General features: G+C 34.0%; 1 protein-coding gene across 1 annotated transcript in view; it reads left to right on the top strand.

The window, feature by feature from the left end:
- The first annotated feature begins 167 nt into the window (after window positions 1-167).
- Window positions 168-11,853, top strand: part of LOC125658038 (uncharacterized) — a 25,040-nt gene continuing 13,354 nt past the window's right edge. The window contains exon 1 of the mRNA XM_056148919.1: window positions 168-624. Within this exon, the coding sequence (XP_056004894.1) occupies window positions 168-624 (457 nt within the window). The remainder of the gene's footprint in view (window positions 625-11,853) is intronic.

The following is an 11,853-nucleotide window of genomic DNA, read 5'->3' as shown; positions in this document are numbered from 1 at the left end:
ACAAATTTGATTTATGAAGTGGGGGAAGTGTACTGCATATCCCACGTGCACCATAACGAAAACCAGCTGACTACAAGAAAACGCGTTCACAACTATGGCGGAGTGTTGGAACTTCAGAAGTCAATTAGAGTGTCTTTGACTATATAGTGTGGATAATATTTGTCAACATGGTTTTGTTAAAGCCAAAGAGTAGCAGCTTCGGTTCCCTGTGGTCCATCGTCTACTGTTTCATAGCTGTTAGTGGTCAGTGTTATATCGCTTACAGAAACATTTCTGGCTATCAAAAATCACTACGAAATCAATGGAATCGTGACACTCCGCCCGAGGTCGGGGTAAAACTAGGACTGACAATCATCTCTTTCATTGTGCTTCCCTTCTTTATAATGTCGTCCATCTTCAGGACCGGAAACTATGGAAATGACGGGTTCAAACTCGGTCGAGACCACGCCATATGTCCGGTGTCGGGGGGTGTCTTGGATCACATAGCGTCGGATATCGGGCGTCGTATTTGGCGGTACGCACCTCCCTTCGCTCCCACTCTACACGTGTTGTCAGCCTTCTGTCTCCTGTTTCCGGACGTCCTGATATCAGCCAAAGAAATCCAGCTTCATTTACAATCAACAGGTATATTTTCATATAATGTCACTGCATGAACTCAAAAGAAAATGCATAGGCTCCAAAATAGTTACCAGTTTTTTCTTAAACTTGTGTTCGTTAATCTAATTCCCCGTCCATGGAAGCATTGGTAATATATTAAACTGTTGACGGGCGGGTGACATCATCACGTACTTAGTAGAATGACGTCTTAACTTGATGCTTCAGACGTAGGTAGCAATATTCAAGGTCAAGAGGACCGTGCCATTTGGAATAAATATAGTTTCAGATTGATGTCTATAAACTTGGAATAAAAGTTTTTGAAATTCTTGGTTAGCCCTATTAATTTTCAAGGCATAGAAATACGAAGTCACCATATCAAATTCAAAATATTGGGTACTTCAACGACAAAATAGTCTTAGAAAAAATGCATTTCAATTCTGTTTTCCCTAATTAGCTGTACAAATCATACCGATGTCGGGGTCAAAGGTCAAGGACAGGTCATCTTAAATCATGCTTGACTTAAAGCCGTTTAAACGTAATGTCTTGTACAACAACAGAATGTCCTTTCAAGGATCGCAAAGGGAAATAGTACTCGGAATTTGACCAATATCAATCTCGTGTAACTGAAAGTTATTTATGGTTCCATTAGTTGAGAACAAATATGGTAGAGATGGAAGAGAAATTTGGTTGAAAGTTCACATACAAACATAAAAAAAAAAGGAGAGGAGGTAGATATTTTATCTGTTTTACTGCAGCAAAATATTTTGTATTGTCTCAAATGAGGTCTTCCAGTTAGCAGTCATTCACATACATTACAATACCATGTTTGTAATATGATTGATATGTACATTGTACAAATTATGTACAAATTGATTAGATTTAACGAATTGATTAGATCTGATTAAAGAAAGTCTGTGTCACGTCCATTCTCATAAAAAGGTTTTTTCCCCCTATGTACATTTGATTCCCAGAGATGTTTATTTGCACATACTATTTGGACACATTCTACATTCTGATACAAGTAAAACGTGGTGAACACATTCTACTTTCTGATACAAGTAAAACAGTGAGGTTTGCCAGTATGCCAATCGTGTTCATTAAGTATTTTCAGTGTTTGTGCTTTTAAACAATAGTGTTCTAAATACAAGAATTCAAATATTTGTACACTTATTAATTAATTTTATCTCTCCTTAAACTGTCTCAGACTCTTCACAGTGATTTTTTTTCTCCCGGACATTTGCAACATGACGACTCCCCAGGATCCAAATTGCAATGTCAGGCAATGCATCAGTATTGTTAAATCGATACAAAATAATAGCATTTTATTTCAATTCTGCTCTTCAATTAACTGTCTTAATCGCACTAAAGTCAACATATGATTCACATGCCGAGAACTCTCCTCAAGAATCCATTTTAAAAAGGATTTTGTCTTCTTTTCATCAGATTTGATTGAAGATCAACGCCCTTCGCAATCTGCCGAAAACTATTTCTAGGGCGCTCATTACAGATCCTTTAGAAATCACCTGTTAGTCTTCAGTCAGTGACCACTTGGTGGTCAAACTGACCAGACCTCATCGCGGAAAACATATAAGTGGTTTTCTTTGATCTCGAACTCTTTACAGTTTATATATGTATATTTCCGACTTTGAAATTGCATTTTCTCCCTTTTAGTTAAGATTTTCGTATAGATCTATTTCTTTCGAAACTGCAAATTCTTGGCATAAGGTGATTTTCTTCTTTGACGTGATGCATGTATCCCTGAAAAGGGTTTTTAAAGGTACCAGAGCTGTTGAATATGTGGGTATTTATTTCAAGTTTAATTTGTTGGCTTGAATTTTATCGCTGAATCTTAAAAAGGTTGTTTTTTAATAGTAAGGAATTACGAAGATTTCGCTGATAAAAATGTAGAGAAATGTCTTTGATAGCCTTTAAGATTCTCTTAAAGTTACCGACATAAAATTCGCATTATATTTATAAACAGCTATTAGGGACATTTTTAAAAAATATATTCTTTGGACTTTATGTTGAATATAAAAACATTTCAAATGAATTTTCATGACTAACATTGTAACATTAGATATAGGGGGGTATTTAAAGAATTTAGATGAATGAAATAGTAAATACAGGTGATTAAATCATAACCCACACACTTTATTCCGTTGCAAATAGTTATAGACAGATCTTTCAATCCTGTGTAAAATGTTCTTTATATTCTTGTAATCAGAAATCACATTGGAATGATGCCGCGACAAAAATTACACCTTACAGGGGATGCTTTTTTCTTTGTATTTCATTGATCTGAAGAAAAGCTCGTTCCATGACGTGACACCTAACCTTTATCCGCTGATGTTCAATATAGATCAAAAGCTTTATACACAGAAAATACAATAAAACCCAAATTTCTTTGTGCTCGATTTTTTATTAACTTACTTTCAGAGATTCAGCCCGTTGAATTTCTCAAAAGATTTGAATTGTAGTAACACCTTTTCGGTTTACCTGATTTATGTGTGTATGTACTTTTTAATTATCACTTGTACATGACATTTAACTTTTTCTCCAAAGTCAACCGTACCGTGTGCAGTGTTTGTTGGTTTAATCACAGATAATCAAAGAACTGAAATGGGATTCGTTAGGTATAATGTATCAATTCATGTTGCTTTTAGAGAAATGTAAACTCGGGGGGAAAACACATTCAATACAAACTCTACAGGGTAAATATAATATTTCACAATAAAAAAAATATTTCTGTCCGCAAATAATTTTGCCTCATAAATAAAGAAAGAAATCCTGATAACGAAAATAGTTATGAATAGCGCGCTGTAATCTGCACGGAACATGTGATCTTTCTCAATTTCTGTGGGGGTTGACTTTGAGAATTCCAGTTGTAGGCATTTTTCTTCTTTCCGTAATCAAAAAAGAAATAATGATGTATACAATGGAACAAGGTGTAGTTTCTCGGCCTATCGCCTGTCTTCGTGAGACAACACAATCTCTGTTTTTCTTTTGAAAAGCAAGCCTTTAGTAAACCCCAGGGTAATATAAACGTTTATAAGATTCTGACCCTAAATGTCGTAAAAAAAAAATGCTCACAACTTTTGCCTCCCAGAACAGGTCAATGTCTGCAGAACTGGGATTAGCTTAGATAACATGGAACACATTCCTTCCCATGCTGCTAATTTTACAATCTCTGAATCCTATCAACAGATTTTAATTTGGTGTACAAAGTTATACGAGTTCATTCCACTCCCGTATAATTCTACTTCCGTTCTAATATGAGGGGGAAAAAAGAATTCTTCAAGATTAAAGACTTTGAAATCGGTGTTTATAGAAAATATAAATACACGTGTATATCCATGAAAAGAAATGGTCTTTTGGCATGATGTAATTAAAAATTTCACATGCATCGAGAATGTGATGACTGTGGTGAACTTGGGTTTATTATAGAATTTATTGTCTCGTATGTCTCTCAATAATCCGTTTTCAGAGATAAAGTGACAAGTCTATTGCTCCCACTTGATACACTGAGGAGACCTTAATGAATAACACTTTCTTTTGCATCTCTCTCTAGTATTGATAGCCATGTTTTAAGAAATTCTATGAATAGTTTGATTTCTTACTTACAAGACCTGTTTTTAAATGTAATCAAGTTTTCGTGTCCTAGCTGATAATGCCAAGACAGAATCATACAGAGTGGCTCCTGTTACACCGCTCTTACTGTATAACACAGAATGTTACGTCACTGTTACTGTATAACACAGAATGTTACACCACTCTTACTGTATAACACAGAATGTTACGTCACTGTTACTGTATAACACAGAATGTTACGTCACTGTTACTGTATAACACAGAATGTTACGTCACTGTTACTGTATAACACAGAATGTTACGTCACTATTACTGTATAACACAGAATGTTACGTCACTATTACTGAATAACACAAAATGTTACATCATTCTTACTGTATAACACAGAATGTTACGTCACTATTACTGTATAACACAGAATGTTACGTCACTATTACTGTATAACACAGAATGTTACGTCACTATTACTGTATAACACAGAATGTTACGTCACTATTACTGTATAACACAGAATGTTACATCATTCTTACTGTATAACACAGAATGTTACGTCACTATTACTGTATAACACAGAATGTTACATCATTCTTACTGTATAACACAGAATGTTACGTCACTATTACTGTATAACACAAAATGTTACGTCACTATTACTGTATAACACAGAATGTTACGTCACTGTTACTGTATAACACAGAATGTTACGTCACTATTACTGTATAACACAGAATGTTACGTCACTATTACTGTATAACACAGCATGTTACGTCACTATTACTGTATAACACAGAATGTTACGTCACTATTACTGTATAACACAGAATGTTATATCATTCTTACTGTATAACACAGAATGTTACGTCACTCTTACTGTATAACACAGAATGTTACGTCACTCTTACTATATAACACAGAATGTTACGTCACTATTACTGTATAACACAGAATGTTACACCACTCTTACTGTATAACACAGAATGTTACGTCACTATTACTGTATAACACAGAATGTTACGTCACTCTTACTGTATAACACAGAATGTTACGTCACTATTACTGTATAACACAGAATGTTACGTCACTGTTACTGTATAACACAGAATGTTACATCATTCTTACTGTATAACACAGAATGTTACGTCACTATTACTGTATAACACAGAATGTTACGTCACTATTACTGTATAACACAGAATGTTACGTCACTATTACTGTATAACACAGAATGTTACACCACTCTTACTGTACAACACAGAATGTTACGTCACTATTACTGTATAACACAGAATGTTACGTCACTATTACTGTATAACACAGAATGTTACGTCACTATTACTGTATAACACAGAATGTTACACCACTCTTACTGTATAACACAGAATGTTACGTCACTATTACTGTATAACACAAAATGTTATATCATTCTTACTGTATAACACAGAATGTTACGTCACTATTACTGTATAACACAGAATGTTACGTCACATCAAAATAGATGGTCACAATGGAGCGCCGACAATACTAGTTAATGTCAAAGTATAAACTATTGTATTATATTTTAGTTGTATGTATCCAATTTGGCTTTGATTGCCTTTTGGTAATTTATTTTGTACTGTGGTTTTGATGCTAATGGTAACGCTAAATAAACGTTATCGTGGATAAAACCTGTTTGGGTTAAGATAAACTACGGTTCCGTGCCATCATATGTGAGTGAGATGGCGTAAAGCAAGCAAACAAACAGAAAGAACAGTGGTTGAATTGTCCATTACTGCAAGTGAAATAGTCTAGAACTGAGGTGAAACAGAAAATTCTGTAATCGATGGATTCTATTGCTGTTTACTCCAATATCTTCTCGATATTGTTATTATGATTGTATTTGTTTACCAATAAGAGAAATATGTTAATAGGATCTGAAGGAAATGGCGATGAATTGCAGGCTCACAATCAGTAGTGTTTAAGGTACTGGAGATTGATAGTGATCTTGTTAATTTGCCAGAATACTTATAACCTTGACATTGATAATTAATGCGCAGCAAAGACAGCTGAACTTTTGGTTACAAATCTGGTATTTCTGCAGATATTTGTTTAGACGAATTAAATGTTCGATTTTTGTTAATGGTCAAGATTTTAAAACTAAATAGCCATGTTTCTCTTTTCCACTGGCGATACATACTGTTTTGTCCTGTGTGTCGGTCTGTGCACCCGTCACAAAGTTTGTGAACAGTTTTCCCCTACATTACCAAGTATAGTCATGCAAGACACCGTAGGATTTTTATTGAATAATATCAATATGTAGATTGTAAATACTATGAATTAGTCATTTTGCTACTGCTTAGATTGGAGTGAAACTTGTCAGCGATGTTATGGTACAAAATTCTTTGAGTTGTTTTGTTTCTCTCTCTCTCTCTCTCTCTCTCTCTCTCTCTCTCTCTCTCTCTCTCTCTCTCTCTCTCGGGATTTTTTGGTTTATCTTTGATTTGTCGGGGGATTAAATTTTGGAGATTTCTCACACTATAATTTGGATTGTGTCCTATCCATATGAGAGTGTTTGTGAACGTAGTTTCAGCTACAAATTAAATTAGATGGCATGAAGTTTAATATAAATGTTTATAGAGGTCTTGTACATGTAAGTATACAGATGATAGTGCTAGGGGAGACATATGTTTTTGCATCAATATCTTAAATGGTCGTGCCAATTGGATGAAATTAACAAAATGTTAGCTTCTTAGATATTGGAAGAAAATCCTTTTTACTTAACAAGACACTTCGTCTGACACATATTTGTCTCGCCAGATCACATTAAATAGGCTTGGCAAAAATGTTCAAACAACGAAAAATAAGCGAGTATATGATACAGAGGCACACTAGTGCGTCTTGTCTTGTACAGGAATGTATTGGTTGGCACGTGTCCACTTCTTGTTTTAGTCTTGCAACGCATAATGTTCCGTGGAATTGTAACGTGATTGATGAAGACTTTTCTGTTGATCACATGATTAGTTATTCAAACAGGACAAATCATCGAGATCAGGTGATTGACTAGTGTGCCGGTCAATACAGACAGAGATAGACAGGTGTGCTGGTCAATACAGACAGAGGTGGGGGCTCTGTTCTTGATATACTGTAAGAACCGGGATCTATCCTATGTTATATCTATATGAACTGTGTGTATTTAGCTTCATTTCTACTGAACGCCATTGCTTGCCATTTGCAACTATGAAGACACGTTTTGTTTCAATCTAGTTAGATCCTGTTTTAGTACCGTCTGATACACATTCCACGAACTCTATGACATATTTCGCGACATTGTTGAAATTTTTGGAAAATGTGTATTCTGATGTTTTTTTTAGAATAATAAATAATGCTTACCAATATATCCTACTATGAGATTAGCTTTTATCCTTCTTGGATATCCTTTAACATCGTTCAAGTATGAAATAATTACCAAATATGGAGACACAAGTCAAGGCCAGGTGATTTTCAGCTGTAAGGCTTAAATAACTTACAGGTCAATAATATATTACATACTTGAAAGTACGTATATTTATATATTTTTTTAAATACATAAAAATATAGATGATATAATGCTTCTTCAGTTTGTTAAAAAAATACAGAAAAATATAGATAATATAATGCTTCTTCGGTTTGTTAAAAAAAAATACAGAAACATATAGATAATATAATGCTTCTTCGGTTTGTTAAAAAAAAAAAAATACAGAAACATATAGATAATATAATGCTTCTTCGGTTTGTTAAAAAAAAATACAGAAACATATAGATAATATAATGCTTCTTCGTTTTGTTAAAAAAAAAAAAAATACAGAAACATATAGATAATATAATGCTTCTTCGGTTTGTTAAAAAAAAAATACAGAAACATATAGATAATACAAGTAAAGCTTTATAAAAAAGCTTGCCGTCTTTAGCAGCAACTCTATAGAGCGAAGTTGAATTATGTCCCTTGTCTTCATTATTGAATTGAGGTAAAATAAATAATCTCACGGACATCATGGCTACAAAGCTGTGTCCTGACTCCCATTGTAAAAGTTTGTATTTATGAAGGGTATATGTACTGGAAATCAAAATCACTGTTCCCTGTATTAGCACTGATTAAATCCTCTATATCAAATGAAACTGAGATTTTCAGTGTGTATATCAAAATATTTATTTTTTAACAAAGTTATGAAACAAAACAAACTAAAAAGATTTAAATTGCTCAAATTTGCATAAAAATTATTCTTGCATATTGTACAGTACAACTGCTGTAGAAATTAACCAGGATAAAGACCTGAGAATATTGTAATAGTTTTGCCAAAAATTATATCATAAAATACATATCAGCAATCAAGAGTGAATTCATCAAAATTCTAAGTTAAATTGAATAAAAAAAATTGTGATTCAACGTTACTTCACAGACATAAATACCATTGTGCCTCTGATTTAAATCATGAAAAAACGTCACTCTATGATATGTAAGAAAAAATATGAAACAAATACACATAATTAACTATACTTCTGGAAGTCCCTGAAAATGCATAAATTAGACTCGTTTACCGAAATTGTAATAACAGGTGGATGGATTATTCTTTTGCATGCTTTAAAAAACAGTGATCCTCATTTTGAAGTCAAGCCTTATTTATTCTTATGTAATTCTTAGCTTAAGGTATCATTAAGATTAGTCCTACCGAATAGACAATTCCCAAAACACAAGCAATCAAAACAAAAAACGGCGAGTTTTTCCGTTTGTATGCAAAAATGAAAACATTTCTGTAAATGAAAAAAAGTAATGTGTCAATTTCATGAATTGCATTTTTCTTTTGTTCGTTTTGTCGATTTTTTAAGATTGAAAAATTGTTAAGTCGTACGAAAATTAGAACACCAGAAAATTATCTCCCTTGCCTTGACGAGCATTTCAACCAATGAAATAACTGAAAATTTTCACTTCATGCACTTTCTACCAATGAAAAAAGAGAGGAAGTGCAAAGTCCGAAGACTGTAACACTTCAACTCTGTATACCGTCTTCCAAGGAAGACGGTAATAATGCTTCTTCGGTTTGTTAAAAAAATACAGAAACATATAGATAATATAATGCTTCTTTGGTTTGTTAAAAATGCAGAAAAATATAAATAATATAATGTTTCTTCGGTTTGTTAAAAGGGATATGACGGTTGCAGGTTATGCATATTTCTGCAATCCAGAGAAAGCATTTTATTATTTAGGTAATTTACGTTTTATGTTTTTAAGGTGACTGATTATAGTTCTATTGATGTGGATGTAATTCATAAATTGTTAAATTTGTCACTGTATAATAAGGAGTTATGCCACCACCTTCATCTTTTGAAATGAACCTGAGAAATGTTTGTTCATCCTATAAAATATTTATACCATGCCAAACTCTATGTACTAGAAACAATTATACATTTAGAAAGCTTTCAAATAGCAGCCCTTTGCTTTGACACACGATGCTTCGTTTGTATTTGTCTCGGTAAACATCAGCATTTAGTGGTAGAAATTGATTACGAAAGTGTGTTTTGAAAGCTTGTCAAACGATATCTCCATTGTTTGAACAAGATCCCCTTCACTTGAACATTCAACACGTTTATGGAGGCAGGAAGAAATTTTTCCCTCGGCATTTCATTGCAATGGATTGCATATTGAGATGACAATCTCCCAACAGAATTCCATGTGCTCTCCAGACACGGTACCACTGTTTACCGCGAGAGGTTAAATGAGCAGCACGGATGTAACACACTGTTATGGCTCTGATAATGATCTAGTTTGGCCATAGGTTGTCAATTTAATAGCCATACCCAGCATGAATATATTAAGATTCTATCTTTCGTAGTTACGCATTGTATTTTAAGATTTAGTGCATGCTGTAAAGCAATAGAGCTTCTGTGTATTGGCAATTGATTTTATCCGCGATTAGCAAAAATATGGTACTGTTGATATCTACAATGTTAGACGATTTTGCTACTGTTCATGTTCACGAATAATTCTATCAACAATTAGGGAATTCACTACTATTAATATTCGCGTTGAATAAAATAAAATAAATATTTATTCGGTATATGCATACATACAAACATACATACATAAATACCCAGGATAATCCATGAAAGTTCGAAAGCTTATTTCCAATGGGGTCCTTTGATGTATGGATTTTTGCGCTAGGGGATTATTTATGTGGGAGGAAACCGGAGTACCCGGAGGAAACTCACGTGTCCGAGCGGGCGACCGCCATACCCTCTCACATACAACCACTGTCGATCGCGGAGATCGGACTCGGGTCGCAGCGGTGAGAAGCGAGAGCGTTACCTCTGCGCTTCCCGAACATCCTTAATTATTCACAAAACTTGCAATTTGCTACATGTACCATTGATACTCCTGATATTTTCGCTAGTAATTAAGAAGGAAAACTTGATGACATGCTAACTGTAGTGTTTTTTTTTATATATATAATCCATTCTACTATTACCGGTGTTCTCTTATGCTTCTCCGATGTTAGAATAAAGACTTGTAGATCACACAAGTAGTATAAACGGGCCGCGCGTTTCATGAAATCACTCTGATACCGTAAAACAGTCATTTCTCTCTACAAAGGTTATTACAATAATTGCTTATGCTTCCCCATGCGTTATATGCACGTAACGTTATTTGCGTGTACGATATTTCATGAATATGAATTATTTTTAGATAATCACGTGATCTGAACCAACTTACATCCAGGGAAATATCTGGGTTAATAGTATGTTTTAAGATTTAATATTGTTTCTATCCAAGTGCATACTATACCGACAGCTATATATATATAACCTGCACTTGATACACGACTTTTCGGAACGTATTTAGATTGTTCTGTTGCATGATGTGTTTATGCACAAAGTGGAATTTGAAAACAATAAATTTGTCTATTGCACTATATTTTTGCGTACGCCTTATTGCTTCTCTCAGAAATGGCTGTAGATGAGCAGGAAATCATTCTGACTAACTATGAGCTTTTTAAAAATAAAAAATCCGCCTATACACATGGGATCGAATTTTTATATGAAAACAACTTTTACTAATATTACTACATGTATAACAGTATGTGAAGAGACCAAATGCTGAAATCGGCCAAACAAGGGTAAATAAGGATTGGTGTATCTTTAGTTTGCACGGACTAACACACGTTAAAATGAATTTCATGTATAGAGCGTAAACTCGATCCGTGCTGACTTGTGGGCAATCATATGATTGAGTTTCCATGTAGCTCTTACTCGTTACAGTCTGTAGTTTCTAAATGGTAGCAGCCTTAAGAATTCTTAATTGTTGAAATCTCCAGTTTTTAAATGATAAAAGCTTTGGGAGTTCTTAGTATACTCTCGTCTGTACATACTTCGAAGCAGGTGGGAAAAAAAGAGGTTGAAATACATCCCCTCATACAGACTTGGAAACTAAGGATCAATTAAAGTCAATAAAAAGTTAAAAGCGGCTTGAAATTTGAATTTAGATCGATTCTAGACAACGTTTAGTAATGGAAGCAATCTTTCAAGTGTTTTTGTTTTCCTTTGTGAATTCCTTTAAAAGTTTATCATCGCTGTTAGATACCGAGGCGCTTAAAATCAAAATTAAACAAAGTTAGTGGTTCCAATTTGTCGTAATTCACGAGAACGTTTATCGCAAGTCCC

The sequence above is a fragment of the Ostrea edulis genome, chromosome 9 (genome assembly GCF_947568905.1).
Source record: "Ostrea edulis chromosome 9, xbOstEdul1.1, whole genome shotgun sequence".
NCBI lineage: Eukaryota > Metazoa > Mollusca > Bivalvia > Ostreida > Ostreidae > Ostrea > Ostrea edulis.
Note: the sequence above shows the minus strand (reverse complement) of the source record. Positions and strands in the feature narration are given on the sequence as shown.